Source organism: Sinohyriopsis cumingii, chromosome 18 (genome assembly GCF_028554795.1).
Source record: "Sinohyriopsis cumingii isolate HCF-2022 chromosome 18, ASM2855479v2, whole genome shotgun sequence".
NCBI classification, from domain to species: Eukaryota; Metazoa; Mollusca; class Bivalvia; order Unionida; family Unionidae; genus Sinohyriopsis; species Sinohyriopsis cumingii.
This window is the reverse complement of record NC_142978.1, coordinates 68,419,999-68,447,162: the sequence shown is the minus strand read 5'-3', so window position 1 is coordinate 68,447,162 and position 27,164 is coordinate 68,419,999. Positions and strand designations below refer to the sequence as shown.

General features: G+C 37.7%; 1 protein-coding gene across 9 annotated transcripts in view; it reads left to right on the top strand.

Annotated features, from left to right (window-relative positions):
* The window catches only part of LOC149776900 (uncharacterized), a 43,687-nt gene extending 20,359 nt beyond the window's left edge, over nt 1–23,328 (top strand). For 3 of the 9 annotated variants that reach the window (XM_089941602.1, XM_089941598.1, XM_089941603.1), the window contains exons 7-10: nt 12,319–12,373; nt 16,884–17,010; nt 18,395–18,548; nt 22,067–23,328. In XM_089941602.1, the coding sequence (XP_089797728.1) occupies nt 12,319–12,373; nt 16,884–17,010; nt 18,395–18,524 (312 nt within the window). In that variant the 3' untranslated portion in view covers nt 18,525–18,548; nt 22,067–23,328. Of the gene's footprint in view, nt 1–12,318; nt 12,374–16,883; nt 17,011–18,394; nt 18,549–22,039 lie in introns of all 9 variants that reach the window. The other 6 variants (XM_089941606.1, XM_089941599.1, XM_089941600.1 and 3 more) reach the window with 6 other exon arrangements.
* Nucleotides 23,329–27,164: the final 3,836 nt, after the last annotated feature.

Sequence of the window (27,164 nt, the reverse complement as noted above, 5' to 3'; positions counted from 1 at the left end):
CCACATTGCAGACATCATAGCAATATGACTGAAAAACTTAAAGCTGCATTAAAATCCAAATCACACACACACACACTTTGTCAATAGTCTCAATATTGTGTCACATGTACGAGTCCCAGCCTTTTGAGCTGTTTTGCAAAGTTGGTGAATAAAGGTCTTGTAAGCTTGACCCTTGGCCTCACATGGAGACATGCTATTGTTGTAATTATGGAAGCATGTAATTAACCTTTTCAGTGATAAACACTGCATGTTAATTCCAAGACAGATTTTTTTATTTGATGACTCCAATGTATTATTTTAGCTAGAGGATGGATTAGGAGTACTTTAATGGATTGTTTTGGTAGGTAATGGCAAGCACCTGACACTTGGATGGATTGAAATTTGTTGTCGTCTTCAATCATAAAGTTGGCAGTTGACAAGGTCCCACTCAAGAGATTTCCAATCTTCAATTTATTTAATTTTCTGATACAAATGACAGTTGTCAGCAAAAATGCAAACTTTGACAAGTCATTGATATACACCAAGAAAAGTAAGGGTGTATAAATAAGGTACCTAGAAACAGAGATCTAAAATGAATTTCCATTGTCTCTTTTTTGCTCAATGCCAGACTAGCCTATGATTTGGATGATGGATACTTGTACGATGTGATTGCAGGAGCAAGCTTACTTGCTGTTCCATGCTGTAAACAGCAGGGAATATTGTCTGGGCCAGTGGCTTTAATAGTATATATTCATTAATTGTAGAGCTACAGTGCAACCCCCGCAGAAATGCAATAATTGGGGTCCAAAAACTTGGATCGCATTAATGCAGGATTTTACAGTATTTTACTTTTACAGAGAACAGCGCATTGGCACATATATGTGAAAGCATGTCTAATTTATATGATAAATAGGTTATCAACACCGTTTACTATTGTGCCGTCATGGCATGCAGTTCATCCATAATGCATGTAATTCAGTTGAAAAATTGCACAGATTTAAAATATTCAATAATTTTTTCACAGATCATTGTGTCTGAATTCATCGTCAAATATATAGCATGAATAGATTATTAACACCATTTACTTACCATCTGATATTGTACCATCGTGGCATGTAGTTAATCCATAATACATGGAATTCCATTGCCAAAACTGCATACATATTTAAATTATTCATTAATTTTGTCACAGATCATTATGTGTCTGAATTCAGTGGGTAATATTAACAGCAAAATTAAGTTAAGAAAGACGAAGCACGTGTACGGTTCATTACATTCCAAGGTCTATGAATGGTGTCTGGACAAATTTCAAACAGCTAAAATTTTCTCATGTGCGTTTTCGTGTACCTTTATCCATTGTAAATTCCCAAGAATTAACACTTGTATGCCTATTCATTTGAAGGACTGCAGCAAGAATAATTAACAATCAACACATGCTTTCAGTGTGCATAAAACCGCTCTGGTGGCTTAGTGGTTAGAGTGTCTGCCTCAGATGTGGAAGGTATTGGGTTCGATCCCAGACGAGTCATACCAAAGATTTACAAAAATGGTACTAACAGCTGCCTAGCTTGGTGCACAGCATTAAGAGGTTAGTGTTAGGACTGGTTGGCCTAGTGTCAGGATAATGTGACTGGGTGGGACATCATGCTGCATGTCTGCGGCATGATGCCCCAGTGCTAGACATCACTATAAAATGCCACACTGCAGACATCGTAGCAGTATGTCTGAAAAATTGTTAAAGCTACATTAAAAAATCCAAAATCACACACACACAGACACACAGAGCGTGCATAAAATTTTTTACTTCAGATTTCGTGAATATTGAAAGAAACGTGTGAAAACTACTATACTAATCATTGTGCAAAGTGCAAAGTCAATCTGGTTGCATGACTCCATAATTTTAAAGTTCATCATTTCTTAAAAAATCTGTCTAATGCAGTCTGCTTCTTTGCCACAAACTGTTGGCTTCTAGCAAAGTCAAGAATGCTTCTGAGTTGGAGGATTTTGACGCTGTCCACATCTTGAGTTTCCAGTCACTTCAAACTGGCTTCTAGGTGCTCTACTGCCTCTGACACTTTTTGTGGGGGAGTTGGGGTGCCATCATCCTCATCATCATTAGCATCACTGGTTTTGGGCTCTGGTTGTGCAGCTTCATTCTTCCTACTGACATTTGCAACAATTTGCGTCATCTGAGATGTGCTGTATACGGGGCAGATGTCATCTGCTGAATACCGGTTGAGGATATCATGATGTCTGTGCTCATATTCTCTGAGTGCTTCTTCAGCTAATTGTATGTCGCCGTCAGTGAATCCTGTAAATTCAGACTCGTCGTCACTGACATGGTGTGTAGATGATGGAAACACTGGACCAAGACCCTTTATCCAGCATTGTTCAATGCAACATGCAGAGATAACATCCCAGGCTTTTCCACTTATCTCATCTCTGGCAAGCTGAGTTTGTTATTTGCCCTTCTTTAATTGATCCAGGACGTACAGTTTCACCTGGGTAGAGAACAACTTGAGTTCGTGAACTTGCTTTTCCATAACGGTAAAATATTTTTTATAAAAAATAGGAAATTAATAATGAGTACCTAAGTAAATACCATACACATGTAAAACCTGAGAACTGAGTGCAGTGGGTCTGCAATGGTCATGAGTCACTTTTATAAAGTCTTTTAAGCTGAACACATGTACAATTTCATACCCTTTCAATTTCCAGCTAATAAAGGGGACATTATTTACTGGTCAACTGATTGCATCTAATAATACCACCAAGCCCAGCATACATGTTGGCGGCTTTTGTTTTTTGATGTTTATTAAATTGTAAATTGTGAGAATCTTTTATCAACCACTGCAGTGTCTGCTGCTTGTTTGTGTATGCAGTTAAGAAGAAACACATGTCGGCTATTGTTTGAGCAGTGATTGTATACAGAATTAATTGAAGACAATCACAAAGACGACTTATTGGTTTTACTCATGGATCAGTAAGAAGTAACATTTCTGATAATGTTTATTTTGGCATAACACTTCAAGAACCTGGTGAAATTGTTAAATTTCAGAAGCCATGCCACGATCATATTATATTCGAATTCATATGTGAACTCTTCCCCAAAATGATAATAAACATTTTACACACTATTTCTCATTCTTTAAACAAAAATATTTTTCTGTGTAGGAGAAAAATACACCTGTATTTAAAATTTCAGGAACCATGCCACGTTCATATTATATTCAAATTCATACACAATCTCTTTCCGAAAATGATAACAAATTTTTTATACACTATTTCACGTACTTTGAACAAAAATTATTTTTTCATGTGCGGATGAATATATGAAATTTCTGGAGCCACATCATGACCACGTTATATCCAAATTCACGTTATAGTGGGGTCACACTGTATAACCAAAGTCTGGCACAATATTTCTGTCATCAGATAAATACTGGAACAGTCTGTATATCTGACTTGGTTTCATAACTGTAGCTAAATGCATGCCATCTCTTCAAGGCAAGAACTCTACAATGCTTCTGCTCAGTCTGCAGAGATCTCTAGTTTTTGAGGGATGGATTATTTTTATGGGGTGTGGTTCTAGCAATGACATTGGATTTCAGAATGTTTGTTCACCATTTATTTTTGTCAGCTGATAAATTGAATGTGGTACTGAAGGCCCCAAGATTTGCATGGACTGCCAGTCGTGTGCCTTTCAGATTATACTTCTTCCTCATATAGACTTTTGTGTTTTATTGATATTGTTGCTGAATGAAGATTTTTGAATCCGTTAATATGGTCATTTATGCCAGGTAGTGGTTTCCAGCAATTTACAAATGAATGTGAGTTTGCAAAGAAAAGGTCTGAAGTATTTATATATAGGAAAGTGCACTTGTTGAATCTGTCCATGATCAGGATTGGAAAGTCCACTTGTTGAATCTGTCCATGATCTGGATTGAAAAGTCTACTTGTTGAATCTGTGCATGATCTGTATTGGAAAGTCCACTTAATTAGTATGGCCAAGATCTTCTAAGGACTTGAAGTTATTTATACTTTCTCCTTGAAATACGTTCCCTGATCACATTAACGTTAGGGATATAAGCCTGCTACCTCTCGAATCCAGCCCTACTAAAAGACGAAAATTCGTCTTTTCGGTCTATCTCATACAGACCAAAGGGCAATAACTCTTGCCCCTTACCTCCCCTTGCCACCGCCTGGTGTCACCAGTTTTTAAGCTTCGCTTGTACTGATAACACGTACATTATACCTCCAAACAATCCAAGCCATCTTAGCGTTAAATTGGACCATCCGAAGTTAAATTTGGATTTATTGCGTTGGACAATCATTCTTCTACAGGTTGTATACATTATTTTAACAATTTTTCTCAAAATTGAGTGACTTTGTCACCCTTACGGATTTTGTTTACTGAAGACCATGTTACACACGCTATCACGGAACTCGTGTTATTAATTAAGAGTTAACGCGACACTGACTAATTTCGCTTACTCCGTTAGCGATGGTTGTGGTATTAGCGAATTAATAACATGCTGAATTGCTGATTTGTGCTTTGTTTTCTTTTCTTGTGTGGTTTCAGTAGAAATGTCAACCAAATGCATGAAATGCAAAAAGTTCAAAGCAAAAGAAGACAACCATGACTCTTGTATTGTATGTACCAAGTGTACATCATCTATACCATGCAGCGCGTGTAATACTTGGACAGAGCAAATGTGGGCTGATGTAGTCCAGAAGGCGGCAAAAGGGAGGGATAGACGGAATAAGTCGAAGAGAGATAGCATTGATGTCCTCAGTATACATCCGAAGACAGCCTCCATTGCAAGCCTTGTGGGGGACGTTTGGGTCCCCCCTCCACCTAAAGTTCGTCGTTTGCAACCGTCAGCCACAGTAACATCAGTGGCAATGGAGGGAAATAATGTTGACAGGGTACAACAGTCCAACTTTGAACAGATGCGTCATTTGGTCCAGGAAACGATGCAGCTATTGACATCAGGCCAGATATTACCCTTATTTCCCTTGCTCGCTAACACAGCTTTGTCTGACTCTTTAGGGGGAATGTTCCCCCAATTTTAGGCTGCCCAGTGGGCGTAAGTCCCCCCCGCATGTCCGAGCATGGCCTTCAGGCCTGTAAGTCAGGACGCATGTTTTTTTTATCAGATCCATCAGATCCATTTCTTTTCACAACCTCAACGTCACTGGCCGTCCAACCATCCCAGCATGGGGACCCTATTGGTAAAACGATCCGACCAAACATGACTTACGGGGATTTTAGTGATAAATCCGTCCGTCAAGCTGTACCGCCGGCAACATACCAATACTATGGCAGAGATTTTAGTGAGAAATCTGTCCGTCCAGCCAGGCCATTGGAGCAGCCGGTACCGGTGATGGCAGGACCGTCGCCAATATTCAGACTGACCACAAGCCAGAAAAACCAGCTGGCAGGGCTGGCCGTCCATATGTTCACAGCTTATCCAAAAGGGAGAGTTAGTGACAGTGTTAAGGATGACGGAATCACGTCATCTATGCCACCTGGTATGCTCTGTCCAGAAATGCAAGCTATTACAGAACACGACTCGGCACACAGTGAGGGTGACGAAACTCCTGCAAATCAGCCGTACACAGATCCAACCATGGAACGGACTGAGTTTGGCTTCAAGGCGTCAGTGGAAGAAATTTATAGGGTGTTGGCAATTTCAGAATGCCCTCCACCTCCTACCGCCACTTAAGACTACAAAGTTAAGGCGTCTGTAGATCTTGACGGGGAGGAAGAGACGACGTCCTTCCGGCTCCTTCCCCAGTCGGCAAAAATTAAGGAGATCAACGATCGTCTATCAGGACGAATAGGTGATCCGGGGAATGCTAAGGCGTTCTTTTCAGAAAGTCAAATACCAGCGACGTTCTCGGGTCGCTGGTACAAAACTCATTCAGACGCCTTCAGTACGGATCTTCTGGCCCTGGACAAAAATATGGCAGCAGTTCGCATGTCACTGTTTTACAAAGTGGACAAAAATGTGTTCCATGCCACGTCAAAGCTAGTCAGGAACATAGTCGCTACGTCTTCAGTGTTAGACTTAGCTTCATTAGCCATTTTCCGACTCGCAGAAAAATCCGACAATGACCATGCTTGGGAAGCGACGGCCCAGATTGCTAGAGTTATTAACAGGGCAGTTCACCATTCCATGGCTAATGCGTTGACTGCTTCCGACAACTTAGACCTGATATGACGTGACGCATGTCTGCGGTCCACGTCACTCAAGCCCCATCATACTCTGGCATTACGGATAACTCCGTTTGGGTCGCCTTTACTCTTTGGAGGAAAAATTGAAGAAGTTCGGAAGCAGACAGCTCAGGAACTGCCCCTCCAACTCGCCGCCCAGCCCTCACAGGCGTTTAGAAAAAATCAGCCCCTGCCACAGCGGAGGGATGATTGGCGGACCAGGGACAAGGGATCCTTACAATCAAATGTGCAGTATATATCCCAACCCAATGCCAGGAGACAACAGTCTAATCAAGCTAGGAGGCAACCATACAGAGGTGGTAAGAAACAAAGTTTCTCCGTCTTCAAGCCTCCTAACTCTAAAAATTGACATACCCTCTCCACCACCCGCGGACAGCCTACCTGTGGGCGGCCGCCTCCTGCAATTTCAGGACCACTGGACCACCTTTTTTCCTCAGAACGATTGGGTGATCCAGATCATTTCGGAGGGACTTCGGATTTCATTTATCCAACCCCATCCCCTGTCCTCCTCTCCCCTCTTCACGGACGTACTGGTCCGATCGGGAGAAGGATACCTTTCTACAACAGGAGATACGGTTGCTCATAGGAAAACAGGCGGTGGAGATTGTGAAAAACCCGCAATCGCCGGGGTTTTATTCCAGGCTGTTTCTTATCCAGAAGGCAAACGGCAAGTTGAGGCCAATCATTGACCTGAGTCGCCTCAACCAATACATTTTACCACTGAAATTCAAGATGGAAATGGCAAGATCAATCCATCTTTCCTTCCGGCAGGACGAGTATGCCGTCAGTCTAGATATGACCGACGCATATTTTCACGTCCCTATCCACCCCGCGTCACGGAAATTTCTCTGATTCGCTTACCGCGACGCGGTTTATCAGTTCCAGGTCCTACCCTTTGGCCTCAACATCAGCCCGTGGGCTTTTACCAAGGTTATGGATTGCGTCGTCACCCTGTTCTGCTCGACTTCATCTACAGGGATGGCAGTGTACTTGGACGACATCCTCCAGAAACATATGGTAAGTTCTATTCTGCTCAAAGGCAGAAACGATCTTTTAGCACTTTCAGATCATCTAGGCTTTCTCGTGAACTGGAAAAAGTCCGATCTCCGTCCATCTCAGCGTTTTGTCCATCTGGGTATGGAGTTTCTCACCGATCTGAATCTGGTACGGCTTCCTCGCGCTCGCGTAATCCGGATCGTCGAACTCGTCGAGTCCGTTTCCAACAGGACGTGGATTTCAGCGAGAGAATTCTTGCAACTCCTCGGATTATTCAATGTGGCGGCGGACTTGATTCCGCTTGGCTGTCTTTTTATGCGTCCCTTACAAATGACGTTACCTTTTCAAGTCCCCATCAATCAAACAGTAATGATCACACCCGAGATATGATCATTCCTGAGTCAGTGGCACAACCCAGGTTGGCTGTCCATGGGGATTCCTCTGGAGATGCCCCAAGCGGAGATAACGGTATGTACCGACGCCAGTACCTACGGTTGGGGTGCCCACCTGTTGCCGGACTTCGCTACAGTCAGCGGCACATGGGAGCCAGAGGAGAGGTCTCTCCACATCAACCTTTTAGAAATGAGGGCTGTCATCAATGCCTTTCATTTCTGGAAGGATCAACTCTCAGGAAAAACTGTCCTCATTATGTCAGACAACTCTGTGGTGGTGACTTACCTCCTCAAACAAGGGGGCACCAAATCACCAGACCTGTGCATTCTGATCTGGCAGTTTCTACGTTGGTGCGACAACTTCCACATCAACGTACAAATCAGACACATTCCCGGCAGACTCAATGTCTTGGCTGACACTCTATCCAGGAAAGGTCAAATCATTCACACGGAATGGTCACTCCATCAATCAGTCTTTCTTCGGATTTGCACACTTTGTGGGCATCCGATGATCAATCTTTTTGCGACAAGGTGGAATCGCAAGTTGCCCACCTTCGTCTCTCCGGTTCCAGACCCAGAGGCTTGGGCTGTAGACGCTCTGTCAATCAGCTGGGAGGGGTTGTGGGCATTAAGAGGTTAAGGGGTCAGAACTGTCGGATGATTCTGATTGCCCCTCTCAGATGGAACAAGTCCTGGGTTACCGATCTACTCGATCTAGCGATAGATCTACCCAGGAAGATTCCAACCAGCCCAAATCTTCTCAAACAACCGCGGTCACAGGTGTTCCACCCCTGCCCAGATTGTCGTCTTCTTCACGCTTGGCTCTTGTCCGGGCAGCCTTGCGAGACAATTTAAACCTTCGATTGTGGAGAGAATCTCAAGAGCAAGAAGGCCCTCCACTCTGAAGGCTTACGAGGGAAAGTGGCGTGTTTTCAGGGACTGGTGCCATATCAATAACATCATCCCATTGAGTGTCTCAATCCCTTAACTGGCCGACTTTTTTCTCTGGCTTTTTGAGGAGAAACACTTGGCCCCAATTACTATCAAAGGCTACCGCTCCATGGTATCAGACACATTCCGCCATCATGGTAGATGTGATATTGGGCATAACAAAGATCTATCAGATCTTTTAGCCAATTTTGATTTCAATCGACCAAAATGCCTCACCCTGTTTCCAAAATGGAATCTGCCCTGGGTTTTAACATGGCTCAATTCAGACAAATTTGAACCTTTAGCCCACACTTCGTTAAAGCTACTATCATACAAAACACGTTTCTTGATAGCCTTAGCTTCAGCATGCAGGGTGAGCGAGTTACATGCCCTTTCCAGTGACCCGAACCTTCTTCAGTTCAGATCAGATGGTTCGGTGGTCCTCCTGAAGCAACAAGGCTTTGTAGCCAAAAATAGGTTACCATCCATTGGCAATCAAAGAATCATCATTCGCTCGCTCTCTTCCATAGATAAGTCAAGAGCAGCAGCCATGCAAGATCCTGTTCGTGCACTCAAGCACTATTTAAAACGCACAGAGGCATGTCGGGACACACGTAAGTGCCTCTTTCTTCCGGTCAAAGCTGGTAAACGGGATATCACCCCTCAAGCCCTTGCTTCATGGCTGAAGTGGGTTATACGCTCAGCGTACTCTGAGGTCTCACAAGATCAGAGTCGCCTCATGAAGATTACGGCTCATGAGATTAGAGCAATCTCGGCGAGCCTGGCATTCAAACGCAATGTTTCGATCCGAGATATAATAGAAGCTGTTGGCTGGCATGCAGAGTCAACCTTCTCCAGTTTTTATCTCAGAGATTTGGCTTCGCAGAGGCAAACCTTGAATCTGGTAGGTCTGGTGTCGGCAGCCCAGATGACCACCAGACCAGGTGACCACCAGACCCATTTAAAACAATCAGCACAGCCTATCAGCTTCACTGGATTCGCCAGTGAAATTTCGTAGGTAAGAAGATTTCAATAACTATCTTCTTAACCGTATATAGGGGTCGCATATAACGGGACCCTAGGCTGTGTTGCTGATGAAATTAGGAGAACGGGTTATCGTTCAAATGGGGAATTCAGCCATCATTCCCTAGAAGGTACCCGGAGTGGAGGTAGGATGCTCAGCATTCCCTCCTCCTATTACTTATTCTCCTAACGTTAATGTGATCAGGGAACGTATTTGAAGGAGAAAGCAAATTTTTAGTAAATTGTGTTTCTCTGAGAATACTTTTCCGATCACATTACTTAAAAACCCTCCCAACCACCCCGCTATGCGAGCATCCTCGTATAATATATATCGCTCAGCTTAAAAAACTAGTGACACCTGGCGGTGGCAAGGGGAGGTAAGGGGCAAGAGTTATTGCCCTTTGGTCTATATGAGATAGACCGAAAAGACGAATTTTCATCTTTTAGTAGGGTTGGATTCAAGAGGTAGCAAGCTTATATCCCTAACGTTAATGTGATCGGGTAAGTATTCTCGGAGAAACACAATTTACAAAAAATTTGCTTTTTAGGTTGATGGACCATAATACGTAAGGTCATTGTGAAGAAAAAAAAATATCCTTATAGTTGCCATAGTGAATTTTTTAATAAATCATTGATTTTGCATACAAGATCCAATATATTGTACATGCTTTTGTTAGGTCTATGGACTACACATATGATGAGATCATAAAATACAGCACAGTGGACTTTCTGACATAGGATTCATCATCTCCGGAGTTGCTAAGAAATCAGATTTCAATTATAAACTTCCATGCCCATCTTCTCTGTCAGTCCTATAAAAGCATTTGATGTGCATCAAAGGGGAGTATTTCACTGTCAAGGTTGTTTGGTCTAAGCCAGATCTTAACATACAATGACGATAACTGTGCATGATTTTTGAAAGTTCCAGCAACTGGTTTTCTTGACTACAATTTTTTGTATATTAGATACTTTGAAGCAAGCATTTACCTTAATGGGCTTTTGTTTTAGGCTGTAGCCATTAGAACAATTTCAAACTAATATGTCACTAGGCTATGACTGGCAAGTGTGTTGTTGTTGTGGGGTTAAACACCATTTTTCAGTACACAATAGGCTATGCATGGCAGCCAGTATTAATGGTGGAGGAAGAACCCGGGAAAACCCATGGAAGAACCACCGATCCAAGAGAAGCTACTGGCAAGTTTTCTCACATACCCACATTGGCCAAATCCTGGACTTGAAGCCATGCAGACAAAGGTGAGATGGCAGTGATCCATAACAGAGAGTGCTTTAGACCACTCAGCCACTCTGGGACTCAACTCTGGCAAGTGTGTAAGGGTCCCTTGTTATCAATCATGAAAACTCAAAATGTCTAGTTGAAAAGCATGCCACATGAGCAACAGTACATGCCACATGGTACCAGAGGAAGCAGCTATTCCATGCTATTGCTTGATGCTTCAGAGTAACTGCATTCATGCATAACAGGCATACAAGTCTTGTCCAACTGCAGACAACATAGATCTTGATATGCCATCTCATAATGCACTGGCAGATCAGGGTCTGTATTGTTTATTGTACTGATTACTCCTAACAAACTGAATACTCACAGATCTGTCTGGTAATTATGCAGTGGCAGATATGAGACTGCAGTTTGCAGTTGGACTCCACTTATAAGTGAATATATACAGTATATCAGCTGTTGTACTTGATACATAGTTAAGAATTAGTGAATATATACAGTATATCAGCTGTTGTACTTGATACATGATAAAGAAATAAAAAAAAGTTTACCATATAAACTCACTTATAGGTCTAGTCATACTGCAAAACTACACAGACCCAGATCTGGCATTGCACAATATGCCAACAGATCTGGTGCTATGGATTTTATTAGGAAGAATCATTAGAACAACAATAGGGACCATGATCTGCTGGCACATTATGTGATGGCAGAACAGGGTCTTTGTTGTTGTAAATTGGACTGGACTTACAAGTAAGCATAGATGGTAATTACATAATGTTATAGATGGTGTACATAATGTTATAGATGGTGTGCATAACTAGTAATAAGCTGCTGGTAGCACTAGACAGGGTATTGACATTGAAGTGTGGTGGGTTGAGGCAAGTTGAGGCTGATAAATACAAGTATGAAGATGCTGAAGATATAGGGCACAACACTATGACAGTTTTATGCTGACGCTTTAAATTGGTAGTGGACCAGAGTATTGGAACTGAAAGTTTGTGATAATAGTCAAAGTAATTAGATTTTGTGCTGGATGAATGGAAGCTATGAAGTGTATTTGGTGGGTTCAAATTGTTTGATGAGGCTTTTCTTCTATAGTAAGCTGAATTTACATCTGCCTGAAACAGGAACATCCAGTGTGTCACACTTGTATAAGAATTGCTTTTAATTTTTTTTTTCCCTTATGAATTACTTTGACCTTATTACATCAAAAAGTTTGTTGGAAATATCCATAAAAATGAGGAACTACAGAGTTGCATGTTTTTACTTTTCTCTTCTTTTTTTTTTTACTTCTTCAATGATGCATTTTATTTCTCTTGTGGATTTCATAGAAGTAATATAATTTTATTCACTCATGGTATGTGTTACAGAATGCAGTAAATTGATTTACTGCAGCAAATTTATCAGTTTAAAAATATCAGCTTTGCATGGCTCAATTTTTCTAGGTGTCTTATACAGAAGAATGCATTTTTACTAATAGTACTGAACTATTGTATTTGTGTCTAATGTATTTTCAGGGCCCACCTAAAAAGAAGCAAAAAATTGGAATGAAGAAAACAAATAAACCCCATGGTAAAAATGCAGGCACTCTCTCTCTCTCTCTCCACTTTTACAACATTAAGAACCAGTCAGAATATTTAAGACAGGGTTAATTTAAAACCGATATCATTTGATGCTTCAGATTTTTAGCTCACCTGGCCATTAGGCCAAATAGGCTTATGGTCCTTAGTTTGTTGTGCATTGTGTTTTCACAATTAGTGTTTAGATTTTCTCAAAAACCACTCCAGTGGTATAATGGTTAGAGCATCTGCCTCGGATGATGGAGGTTGTGGGTTCAAACCCCCAGCGGAGTCATATCAGAGACTTATAAAAATGGTACTAGCAGCTGCCTCGCTCGGTGCTCAGCATTAAGAGGTTAGTGTTAGGACTGGTCGGCCTGGTGTCAGGATAATGTGAATGTGTGGAACATGATGCTGCATGACTGAGGCATGATGCCCCAGTGCTAGACATCGCTATAAACTGCCACACTGCAGACATTGTAATGATATGACTGAACAATTGTTAAAAATTCAAAACACACACAGATTTCCTCAAAAACCTTTGACTAATTTGCACATTTTTACAGGGAACATTCTGGTATCAGAGCTTTGAAGAATTATTGAGTAGATGCTGATCTGCCTTTAAATATGACCACTTTACTGAAAATAAAAAAGCTTTAATGAACATCTCAAGAACTGCTCAACTGAATTTAACCATATTTGACAGAAAGTATCCTGATTTAAGTGGCTTTAAATAATTTATAAATAACGCTGATCATTCATCAAATATGGCCGTGTTTACTTAAGATAGGAAAATATTTACATGGTAACAACAAAATTTCACCAGGTTCGATTAAAGCATCCTGGCATTGGCCAGTTTGTACAAATGATGCTGATTAGTCATCAAATATATCTGCCATTACTGCAGATATAAATGTTTGTAACTACTGAGAAAACCTCTCAACAGAATTTGAAAAAGCTTGACAGCAAGTTTCCTGGCATGAATGCCTTACTATACAACGCTGTTGATCTGCCATCAGATATGGACACAGGTAGTGAAACTAGAAACCTAAAATAATTTCTCAAAAACCATTTAACAGAATTTGGCCAAATTTGACAGAAAGCAACTAGCAACTAGAAAATGTTTTAAAGGTATCTCTTCTAAAACCCATTGAACAGAATATGGCCTAACATTTAGAGAAAATATCAGCATTTCAGCTATTTCCAATGATGCTGTTCACATGTGGTCAATGTTACTAAAATGGGAAAAATCTTTACACAACTAATTCAAAACTGGTCAGCAGAATTTGACCACATTTGTCAGTAAACACTCCAGCATTTCGGGTTTCAGTTTCACAGTTGATGCCAATCTGCCGTTAAATGTGGCAGTCATTATTAAACATTTTTTTATTGACTTTCCCAAAAATTCTAATAGGAATTTGACTGAATTTGACACAAAACATTCTGGCATAGATTGCTTTAAATTCATTTAGAAATGATGCCAATCATCTACAAAATATGGAGTCCATACATAAAATTAGATAAACATGTAAATGATTTCATCAAAACTTCTCAACAGAATTTGATCAGAATTGACAGAAATCGTCCTGGCTTAGCTAGCATTATAATTTATACAAATGATGACAAGTAGCCATTCTAAGAAAAGACACTCATTCAAGCATCATATTCTTAGAAACTTGGATCAAATCCATCCTGACACAAAGGTCCTTCTGATTTGTTTAAATTATGCACACAGCTTTCAAATATGACTGCCATTACTAAAAAAGAGAAAAGATTTTAAATTTCTTTTTCTCTAAAACTTCTAAGGGCTGTTTCAGTTAAACAAACATGGCACCCAGGGAAGGCAGCTTTTTAAAAACATATGCCAGGTCACTTTGAGAAACAGAGTTCATATTAAAATGATAGGAAGATTCTAAATTGCATCAATGGGTGAGTACCGTACTATAAAAGTGCCTTCGCTGGGTCCCATGTATATTTTAATGGAACAGCCATAATAGAATTTGCCAAAATCTGACACAATGTATCTGGACATTGAGGCATTTCAGAATTGATCAAATTATGCTGATGTATGATTAAATATGGATGATAATTACAGAAACTAGAGAACTGTTGAAACAATCATTTTCATATTGCAATCAACAGTATTGGAAAAAACATTTGCATAAAGCATCCCACTGACCCAGATTTCTTGACCAGATTTCTTGACCAACAGCTTTTGCATTTGGCTGTTGGACGCTTGTCAGCAAGTGCAAGAAATCATACAGTGCTGATTAGCCATGTACCTTGCAGAACCCAGAACCTCCATTAAGTTTTAGCTCGTAGCAGTCATTTAAGAGCTATTTTGCTAGATCACTTGCCAATATTAATTGCTTACCATAACTGACATATTTTATTTGAGCTACTGTTATTGATTATCAATAGTTTTATCTATAGTTTTCCCCAGGTTCCTAAGCAAATTATACCCCATCTACATCAGACAAAATAAAAACAGTATTTTTAAAATTTGCATGAATGTCATTTTGTATTTTTCTTGTCAGATGTAGATGCTGCAGAGGTTCTCAGAGTAAATAATATTTTATGAAAGCATTTTAACTGCTGCACTCAGAAAGTTCTAAATGGCAACTCTGTTTATGTTTGGTGTTTAATGTCTCTTTTAATAAATTCATATTACCCAACTCCATTGTATAAATTATTGAATGCAGCTATATTGCTGATAATGGTGATAAACAGTTTTCTTTCAGCTTTATTTATGTAGATATAATATTTGTCACAAATTTTTCAAAACAAAAGCAGACAATTCATGCTTTTATCTGATTCAAAAGACATGAAGACAATTTATACTGTTATCAAATTCAAAACAGACTATTTATAATATCCAATTCAAAACACAAGCAGATTGTTTATGATGTTATCTATTCAAAACATGCAGACTATTTATAATTTTCTCCAATTCAAAACACAAGCAGACTATTTATACTTTTCTCCAATTCAAAACACAAGCAGACTGTCTATACTTTTCTCCAATTCAAAACACAAGCAGACTGTCTATACTGTTATCCAATTCAAAACACAAGCAGACTTTACTGTTATCCAATTCAAAACACAAACAGACTTCATTGCTATTATCCAGTCAAAACACAAGGAGATTATTCATTACTGTTACTCAGTTCAAAACAAGCAGACTATTCATACTGTTATCCCATTCAAAACACAAGCAGACTATTCATGCTGTTATCTAAGACTTGCAAAAGAACAGTTTTCAGTATAAGAAAAGATCATTAATGTGGTAGTGGTGGACTTCAGTGTGGAAATTTTTCAGAAATCACTGATAGTGATATGTTTATCATGAACATTTATTTAATTATTATGAACATTGTTATGACCCTAGGCCTTAAATTAGGTAGCACAAAGATGTGAAGCCAACAAATCAACAAACAGTTTATTCTCTAAGTTGCAGAGTGAAAATTTAAGAGTGTATTGTGAATTAAATCTCAAAAAAATCCTAAAAGTCTTATCACAAGTCCAAAATTATAGAATGTTCTGAAGAAATTCCATTAGTCTTTAATGTCCTGACATACCACAATGATGTAATCCAGAATGTCTTTAAATGAGTTCACAATAGTCCCAAAATGATGTCTTATTCCAAAGTCAATGAGCAGTTAGTAATTCCAATAAATAATGTAAATAAATATTTCCTCTTGAATTATTTCTGAATACAGCTGTAAAGGATTCCCATGGACTGACCTAAAACATGAATGAATTATTTATTTATCAAATCCCAAGTTATACACACATTTATTTGATTTTTTTAACAATATATAATGTGAAGATTTATAAGAGTTTTGTAACTGTAAACAAGACCAACCTTGAACTCTTGCTGTGTAAACAAGTCTGTTTCTAGAATATTCTTGACTAAACTGTTTTGTCAGCATGTAATTTTATAACTTATAATCATAGTCAAAAGTTAGTCATGTAAACATACTGTTTAAAAATGACCATTATCATAAAGTACAATCTATAACCATGTACAAAAAGTTGAGCACAAAATATATATGCATAACATGTATTTAAGTATGATAAAAATGTGTTGAATTATCATGAAGATGTACTTAATTATCATGCAGTTGTATGTAATTATTATAATTTCAGAATTATAAGTGACCTGTGAATTGTATCTTTTGGCATATTTCCATGTTTTTATCTAATGATTAACTTGCTTTGAGTTTTCAAATTATGTGAGCTTATAAGCTTTTCTTAATTTGTGTTTCCACAGACATGACTTGTATGTTTAGTGTATATGTGTTTATAGTGTATATGTGTATAGATGTTATTTTTGTCTGGGTACTTATGTTGACTTGTGATACATATAAGTGTTATTCTACATTTTTGCATAAAGTTGTATTTTGATATATTATGTGCCTAAAGTACATGTATGTGCCATTATAAATTGGCTTTGCAATTTTTTGTAAAAAGGCGTACAAAATTATTTAAAAAAAAAACATAACTAGCATGCTTTGTTAAAGATATATCGCCTCATGATTGCTGGGCATGGAACCCTGAAGTTATTTGCACATACATGTTTGCAGACAGACTGGTTGATCTGAATGGGAACTCACAATTTGGACTAGGCACTGCAATTTCCCCAAAAAAGTAAGGCTTGAACTTTTGATTTGTTTCCTGTTAAATTTTATCAGCAGGTATCGTTCTTTGTAATTATATGCAAATCTGACCAGTGCTCCAGCTAGGAATTAAATTTTGTATAGAGGGTTGGGCATACAAAGATGCACCTTTAGTTACAAGATCACCATTTGAATGGTTACTTTTCTTAAACAAAGGGACTTTTTGTGAACACTGACACATTTGCTAGTGAAACTTTCAGATTGTTTATATCTTTCTAGTAGTAGTAAAAACTTATTGAAGCAGTCAAATTTGAATCTCAATTAAATATTTAAAAAAGATGGAATTAATGGAAAATGAAACAATCAACAGAAAAATGATACAACTTTCAGAGTTTTGATGAACAGCATATTTGTATATTTTACATGAACAAATTAACCAAAAACTATTAAAGAAATTATTAAATGCACCCAGATTATGCACAAAAAAAATCATTTTGAGTATTTAGTTTGAAGCTGTCATTGGTACTGATCTGGGCATAAGCTCACTCCATGTTTTATTATAGCAGATTTTGATAAGCTACGCTGCTGGGATGAGTTATGGATGTTTCATGCACATTTGAAATTATTGTACTTGATCAATGTGACAACACTCATACAGAGCCATGTAATCAAATGCTTTCTGAATTAGTCTTGGTCACTAAGCCATTGTAACGTATTCTGAAATCTCGATTCAGACTCGGCTAGATATCACATGTTTATGTTCGGCAGTGTTCACAAAGTAGCCCATTTATTGTTTTAAAAAATGCCATCAATTTCAGCCAAAGGAATAAAAACCCTAAAATATCCAATTCATCAAATTCTTTCGGCAGTTTTAAGGGCATAGTGATGGGCACCAACACCAAATGGGTGTAATGCCCTGTTTCTATCTAGCTGATGCACTGCAGACTCTTTCTGCCATTTCAGTGCTGCTTCATATAAAGCATTACTTTTCTGTTTAAAACTTATAAGTTCATTTTCAAACATAACTTTGAATGAATAGTTTTTAAATGCCCAACAATCATGCAAGGATATACTTTTATAAAGATTGGATAATATATCCTTTTGGATTTTTATGTTGATTCAATCCAAAAAATGGCAGTTTTATATACATTCTTAAGGGCACATACAGTAATTTAATCTCATTTGTCTTAACTCTTTTGAAGGACATATACAAATGGTTGAATAAATGGATTAATTGATATCCAATACTGTCTTGGCCAGACATGGTCTGGAAGGATTTGAACCATCAACCTTCTGGTTGCAAGTCTTACAAGCTTACAAATGAGCCACCATAGCTCCTTGTAAGTTGGATAATGAGGTTTTACTGTATATTAGATGTTGTGTGACAAGATGTGTACTGTGCTACCTATTGACAGGGAAAACACAGAAAGGAGGTACTGTCAAGGACCAGATGACAAGAGAAGAATTGGAGCGGCATCTGGACTCCAAGAAAAACAAGTTTGGCATAGAGAAGGCACCAGCCAAACTTCCGATGGAGATATTTAGTAATGAGAATTCAAGCCCAGACAGGTAAAAATGAATTGAATATACCTTTTGCCATGGGGAATGGGATGGGGAGATGACTAGATGTTGTATTAGACCATTTTTTGTAAATGTTGTAGACCCAGATCTTTTGTTGCCCTAATCTGTCAACATACTGTCATACAAGAAATGAGTCTGTACTGTTTGATAATGGGTATTAAATAGGTACTTCTGTGTTATGTTGGTCACAATGATCTATTTTGGGTGATACCTTGTTGATACTAAGAGGTATCCAGGTACAAAGTTGATTGTGGCTAGCAACACCCCCAAAACTGACTTGAATGCAGGACTTAACCAAAGTGATTGAGACTTAATATATTGGTCACAATGATGGTAAGGCAACCACAAATAACACCACATCCTTCTGTAGTTGAAATAGCTCTAGCACTGAAAATAATGCAAAGCTGAACTTACTTCACTGAAGACAGATTTAGGTCACATTTGGGAAGATGGTATTGTACTCGCCAAGACTTAAAAAGTTTCATGACTCTGAGGCAAAAAATTCCTGAGAAACAAACCTCAATCCAAACACCTAACCAAGGCATGATGGAGAGATAGATGAGTACATAAGGGTAACACTCTATGACTCGTGCACATTTTCAGCAAATTATACAATTTATCAAGTTGCATGTTACTTTTCTGCACATTTTGAAATGATGCAGTTTTTAAATAATAAAAAAAACATGTTCCAAACAAAGCAGTTACATTTTTGTTAAATGTTGGAAGTGCATACAGAAGTCATGGGAAATTTGAGTAAGGACTTCATCGTGTTGTGCTAGGACTTCATTGTGTTGTGCTAGGACTTAATTGTATTGAACTAGAACTTCATTTGTGTTGCAGTATAAGAAGGAAAATTCAGACATATTCCAAAATTTAATTATCAATACAAGGCTGCTGTTGAAAAAAGGAGAAGAAAAATACAGGATGATTGGTAATTATTTGGATACGAAATGGTGGTTTTAAATTGATTGTGATATTATTGGTTGTTCCTTCATGAAAATGCATTTGTGGCATTGTTTGATGAAGCATATGAATGTGGCAGTATCAGTGTATCAGCATCGGATTCAAATCTTCATTAATGTTGTTATACTTATCATTTATCAAGGCTGCACCCAGTTTAATTGAAACTGAATTTTGCATCGTGTATGTATTGGCTGAAAACATGCAATCCTGTTACCTTCTTCACATGAGAAAATTTCTGTGTAGAGAAATATGATGTCTTCTCTTGCTTTAATACATTGAATACTCAGAGCAATAGAAATAATGATGCCCACAAAGAGGATTTTCAACTTGTTACTTGAAGAGTATGTACTAAATTTAGTTTAAGAACTGTATGTTCGGTTGAGTATTGGTGCTACTCAGTTTTTCAAGGATAGCAAAGAAAATTTGATCAAACATGGCGATGTTTACAATGTTTAGGACACACATAGGTGGTAAATCTTTCAAGATTGCTATCTTGGTCATGGTAGGTAGACTGGTTACATCCCCCTGTACTAATATACTTTCAGTGCACAGCACACATCATGAAAGAAATGCAGAGGAGTAAATTATGTAATGGTAAATAGGATTCCTGACTTGCAGATTGTGGAGGCAATGATAATCCTTAAGGGTATTTTAAGAGCAGCTCCATTCCAAGGAAAAAAAAGAAGCTTTTGTAATATTTGGAGTTGTCAATTCACTTACTACTAAATCCATCTTTACCGGGTTATTTTTCAAACGTTAACATGCAGATAAGTAGTGAAAGTCTTATTTGCTGATTTTTTATATATTTCTGTTATTTACTCTAGTGTGATGATTCTCTTTTGTTTTGGTTTTTTTTTCGTAATGTGCAACCTCAGTATGTTTAGGGTTCTTATGATCTTTGAAGGTCTTTGACAGTTTGGGAATAATGAGGTAGCATTTTCAAGACCTTGAAAGATAGGGAAAATCAAGCAGATTACCCTGAGGTCTTTAATAGTCTTTGAAAATGGAAATAAACCCAAACATTTTAATTTATAAGAGAACATTTTATTTTTATATTAAATCTGATGCATAAGTTAAATATTTCTGAAATAACAATGAACGTTAACCTATCTTCCAGATCTTTATAAAGCAACTTTAGGAAATTTATTATAGTTTAAATTTCATCATTTAAACAATATTGTAGTATTTTGCATTCGTTATTTTCTCATATAGCATAACCTGTATACAAAATGTTAGCGAAACTAGGTGGTAGTGGTCTTTGAAAGTTTGGGGAAAGTCTTTGAATTTGTCGTTCAGAATTCTGTATGAGCCCTGATATGTTGTGCTCACATATTAGCCTAGAGAGGACATAAACCTGCAGTCTGAGAATGTAGCGTGTACACTGATCATGATTTTAATATAAATTAGAATTACTGTGAGATTTTTCCCTGAAAGGAATATTTAGATTATGCCAAGTACATTTTTTTTGTTCTTTACACCAAAAGATGTTTGGGTTTTTTCATGTTTTTCAGTCATGAAATATTTATTATTTATACTTTTTTGACTCTATTCCCTTCTGTGGACTTTTTCTCGTTACCTTAGAATGAATCATGCAAGTTACTGACTTTAATTGTTTATTGCTTACATTATGTTTCTCATGCTCATAGTTAGGGCAGAGTCATTATTTATCAATACAATGTATGAATTGTGAAAGAAAACATGCCTTTTGAAGACAAGTCCATGTGGAGGGAATTGAAAGCAACTACAATCTTAGCCTATGATGGTCAATGTGGGGTCCAAGAACGGTTGCTAAAGTTGATATTAATTTTAAGTAAATATTTCTTGTAATGGCTTTTCATTATGTCGTCCTTTTTTTGCAATACCCTATTTAGTGTCAGAAAATAATTATGCCTGTTAATAGAACTTACCATTAGGCATTACACTTGATTGACTTTTCTAAGTAGGTATCAGACCTGTAGTAAACATTGACACCTGTCGCGAGTAATAACTAACAAACCCATAGCTTACTTGTACAAATTAAAATTTCATAATGGTTATTAAATATTATAAACCATAGCTATCAAAATCTAGTTGTGTGACCAGGCTGTTACTGTGAGATATGGTGGCCCAAACAAACAAAAATTGTTGGCGTGGGATGCAGGGCAATAGATTTGTCTAACTTAGCTTGATACATGCATTTGAGTCTACAAGTGCAACATTTCTACATTGCTATACTTGCTTTCAAAGTCAGTTTGATTTCAGATTTATAGAGTTTCTGCAAAATGTGCTGAATATTAAAGAACAAAGTTTGTATTTGGACCTTGTACATGGTGATCTGAGGAGATATACCATCTTGTGTACTAACTGTAAGGTATTCTTTCATTTATGATCTGTACTTAGCTTATTGCTAATGACACGTTGTGAGGTATACAGACAAACTTATTTATAACAATTTTTTATATAGAGGTAGCTTTTATATACAGGTTGTCTATATACAGTGATAGTTATAACAGCTATGGCTCTTTTTGTTTTCCAAGTACAGACCTGCATCTTTCCCTTTCCAGTGATACGTTGAATGATTCAAATGCTGATGAAGATTCCGAGCTGATAATTGATGCTCCACAGTAAATCTAGATATCAAAATGAAGCTTTATGAACATACTTCAAATATTGAATGTGGTTTGGTCAACTGTTCTTTTTGTTAATAGTGCTGTTGAAGACTATTCCAGGAATCAGTCACACAAGGATGAGAAAACTGAAGTAATGCAGTGGAATTTTGAAAAAACAATTTTACACAATGCTTTTTTCGTCCTAATAAAAATGTCAAGTTGGTATGAATGGGGGTGTTTATAATACAGTTTCTTGGAATAGCTCTGAGTGACAAAGAAGTGTACTCTTAGAAGAATTGCTGTACTGAAGACGTTCATGTAAATAGAAATAGAGCATTGACCCATTTTATTATCTGTATCAGTGTGATAAATTTCCCAATCTTGTCTAGTAAAGTCTATAGACTACATTGCATGTCTTAACAGAGAATACCAACAAGAATGTGTAGCAGGAAAATGAACATGGGGTAGATACAGAAAATATTCTTGATGGAAATATTGGGATACTCTCAATTTGGCACCAAATGTTACCAGCATGAACTGCCTATTGTTAATGAATAGTCAAGAATCTTTGACATGTCAGTCATCCCAATCAATTGGAAGAGATGGATATTTCCTTGATAATTGATTTTGTCTGGTTAACTGATAATTTTACAGACAGTACATTGAATATTTGGGGGACACTTCTTTTGTTTAAATGTTCAAGGAATATAGATAATTTACATTACAGGAGCACCTGTCCAGTTCCTGTGAATAACGATAATCATGCTCTATTATCATTTTGTACATGTATGTACAGTATTTTTCATGAATAGCTGTTCCATTTATCCAACTCCTCTGTGAATTAAACAAGTAAGCAGGCCTATGCACTATTCTTTCCTGTGCCTGACAAGGGGATGTTGTACAAAAAATGGACACACACTGTATGGTAACTACCCATGCTAGAGAGAGACATTACTAATGACTATGAACCTTGTAGACATGTGGATAAGGCAGCTGACCTTTGGATAGTTGTATTGGGGCATTGTGTTCATACTGTTATATTAATACAACATCTAGGAAGAGAGTTAAAGGCTGATCATAAAGAGAGTACCTATGTGTGTGTGTGTGTGTGTGTGTGTTTCACATTTACACAGCATGACTTCATCAAAACAAAAGCGTTTGTTTAATATTTGTGTTATCACTGAATCAAGATTAAAGTAGATTTAAAAGATATACAATCCTGTGTGTTTTATTTTCACTTTCAGTCTCTTGTTTGCTTTATTTATGGATGTTATCATGCCTTCCTGTCTCTTTTTACACAATTCATGGATGTTGTCCTGTCTTTCTGTCTCTTATTTCCTTGATTTACAACTATGTCTATGATGGAGTGTCAAGATATCAAGGTAATATTTCCAAGTATTTTACCATGTACCTGTGTATAATGTGCATTTTAATATTATGCCTTCTTCAAAAATGTCTCGTCTGCATTAAACTTGTGTAATGGTTTTGCATCCATCCTGTGACGTCAGTTGGCAAATGAGATGTTGTCCCTACAGCTGAACTACTTGCTAAGTACTAATTAATAAAGGAGTGCTGTATTGTTCCACGTCACAATTGAAGCAAGCAAGTTCTGCAGAATTTTAACTTAAGCAATGCTAATCATTTAACTGACTCAAAGACAAAAAGTAGCGGTTTGGAAGCTTAGTTTTATAAGTAACTCAATATTGTCATTGTTCTTACCATTCTGATCTCGAAACGAAATGGTCTGTCACTGTGGCTTAGCCTTTCATTTACTTATGCCTTACTAACAAGAGGACCTCAAATGGAATGATGCTCATCTGGCCAAAAAGAAATGTTATAAACCATCCGTGTCTAGTCTGTTTCTTAGCTGCTGCCCTTTTTTTTTGCTGTACAGTATTGATACTTTTGAGGACCCTCATCATACTGAATCTTTTTGAGAACTTTCTTATATGTTTTAGTTAAACAAGTGCAGCAAAAAAATCTTACCCAAGACATTTTATCTTGAATGTCATTATGTAGATAAAATTGCTGAACTTGTATTGTTTTGATTAAAATCGACATTTTTTAATTGTTTGAATTGTTTTATATTTGCATGTCATTATAACTGAAAAGCCAGGTCATGATTATAGAACTGGCACTCATTCAATGCAATCTTCTGATAAAAATCCAAATCCAGGAAAAACAATGGTATCTTTAAGTTTCATAACATTTCTTGAAGGGTATTACATGATATTGGTATAAAAAAAAAAACAGGAATTTTATTAATGTTTTATCATATCAGTTTTAGTTGCAACATCATCATTCAAATTACAAGCATGACAACTATCATCATCCACTTTGTGCACATACATGACAAGCAAGCATGTACACTTTAATGATTGTTAAAGGCATTTTTACTAATATAATATATGCCATCTATCATGACAATGACCATTATTAAAACCGATGACAAGAAGCACTGAATGGTATACATTTGTGACATGAAGTAGCATATCATCACTGCAAACGAAAATTATCCCATCATTTAGTTTCTGCCAAATTTCAGTTTTGGTCGATATAAATTGTGTTTCATCAGTTAACTGCCGAATTTAGACAAAATAGGGCCTTTGATTTGATGTATATGTATTGCTTGCTAATATTTAGGTCATCAAGTGTAGTGGTATAGAGTTGGCCTTACTGCAATCTGTTTGCCCATGCATTATTGTTTAACTGCCACATCATTAATTAAAAATCAGAATGTCCAACATCTTGATGATATCAAATCTTTCTTTAAACTTCATGATGAAGTGTAATGCATGTGCAGAAAGCGGACTAAATTTTGTGACCAGAGCCCCATGTGGTCTAATGCGCTCATTTTGTGATCATTTCTTCCAGCAGCCATAGTTAAGTTCAAAAATGTCAGCCTGTTTGATGAAATAGTGGTGGTTAGAAATCCATTGTTTCCATTATGTTTTTCAGTGTAATGTTATTCCACTGCCTTCAGCTTGTTATGCAGATCATCCTTTTACATAACTCGGATGTGTGCTTATTAAATTATTTGATAATAAATGAGTTTAATGCCTATTTTAGCTCCAATGGTCATAAACCTGAGGAACTTATGTGATGGCCTCTGTCAGCATTTGTTAGCACAAGTTTGCTATAAAACTAATCCTTAAGTACTAGCATCCTAACTTTACATAGACATTCATCCCAAGGTCTATTGTCCCCCTGCAGGTCCAGGGTTGTAGAATTGGCCCGATGTGTCCTCACTAAGTAGCCATGGGTTGCATCCCATGTTGGGGGAGTAAAGGATCCTGGTAGTTAAGCAGAGGTTTTTCAATGCAATACACTACTTTTGCCTCTATTTCTCTTAGAGGGCCTGGTCTCGACAAATTGGCTGGTCATGACAAGCCCTAGGTCTTTCTTTACACATTTTCTCTATCTTTCTCCTGGTATCTCTCTTGATACCACCATTGCCCCTACTATATACCCCTTTATTTTTCCTTCCTCCTACTCTCAGAAGACTTCTAGAAGGCAGTGGCTTAATGGGTCAGCTGGGAGGTGTCTTTACTTACCGAGTATACCACCTATGTATCACCGACACTTGAAATATGTCCCCTTGTTGGACTCCATGGTGGTTGTGTGAAAATGGGTGATGAATATAAAACAAAATATAATGGAAAACGAACACAAAAATCAGCTGAAACATTGTAAACCTATAACAGACTAAAATGACAAACCATGTAGCATGGATTCATTCCCACGCTTCATGGTTATTCAATCAAAAGATCCAATGAAACCGATTGCTTCACTGTCACCATTTATAGTCGAAAAGACTATACTTGGCCTTGTTGGCACACCAAAAAGTGTGAAGAAACTGAAATTGGGTAGCTTGCTAGTTTAATGTGAGCAGAAGGTGCAGACTGAGAGTATCAGGAAAATTCAGTCTTTCTGTGATATTCCAGTTACTACTTTTGCTCATTTGACACCCAACTCGTCCAAAGGTGTCATTCGCTGCCGAGACCTTGCAGGCATCAGCAACACAGAAATCATCGAGGGAATGAAGGTGTTACTGCAATTCTGTGAATTTGTAACAAATGCAGGACATGAACACCATCATACTAACCTTTAACACACCAACACTACCTAAGGTAGTCAAAGCTGACTTTTTGCAGGTTAAAGTTGAAGTATGTATTCCAAACCCTTTACATTGTTTTAAGAGCCATTGTACTAATCACCACGAACAGAGAAGCTCCAGAAGCCCTGTGTGTCCGATATAGTGAAACTAGTCAACGAGAAACAGACTGTGGTGCAAACCCTCACTGCGCAAATTGTGGCAAAGGTCACCATGCCAATTCTAGATTGTGAAACCTGGAAACTAGAGGAGGTCCAGAGGGTAAAATATACTTCTAACATCCCCTTACCAGAGGCCAGTAGATGGTCAAAACTTGAACCCATCAACATGGCACAACCTTCAACTGTTGTAAAAACCAGTCCAAACACAACCCAATATAACTTCAACTACTAACATTCCAAGCTACAAGGCACAAAGAAACACACTCTCCATGCAGACAACTTTCAACACCACCACCCATTACCTAAATCTCAAAAAAAAGAAAAATAAGCAACAAACAAACAGGCAACAAAAGGGGTCTGATGACCCCATTAAGCTACACAATAGTTTTGGCAATTTTGAGGACATGGACTTACAAGAAACTACTCCATGTTCTCAGGGTAGCTCAAAACCTACAACCAAATATTGTAACCCGATGCTGAATAATGTCCAGCTTTTGCTCACCAAGGCTCGCAAGAGCTGAACATTATTCAACTTGTTTCATAAATTCAGTATTAAGTCATTCTTATAGTGTATATTAAGTCATAAATGAAAATGGTGCTGCTAAGACATCAAATATATCCACCACAATGACTATCTTGAATATTTTGTTATCACTGCTCCTGAATGAATTGTTAAACCAGTGAAGGGTTCTCACTAAAATACTTGTGATGTCTAGTTTATTTATAAATGAAAGTGGCACAAATCTTTTGACATGACTGCTCCATCTAGATGGCTGGT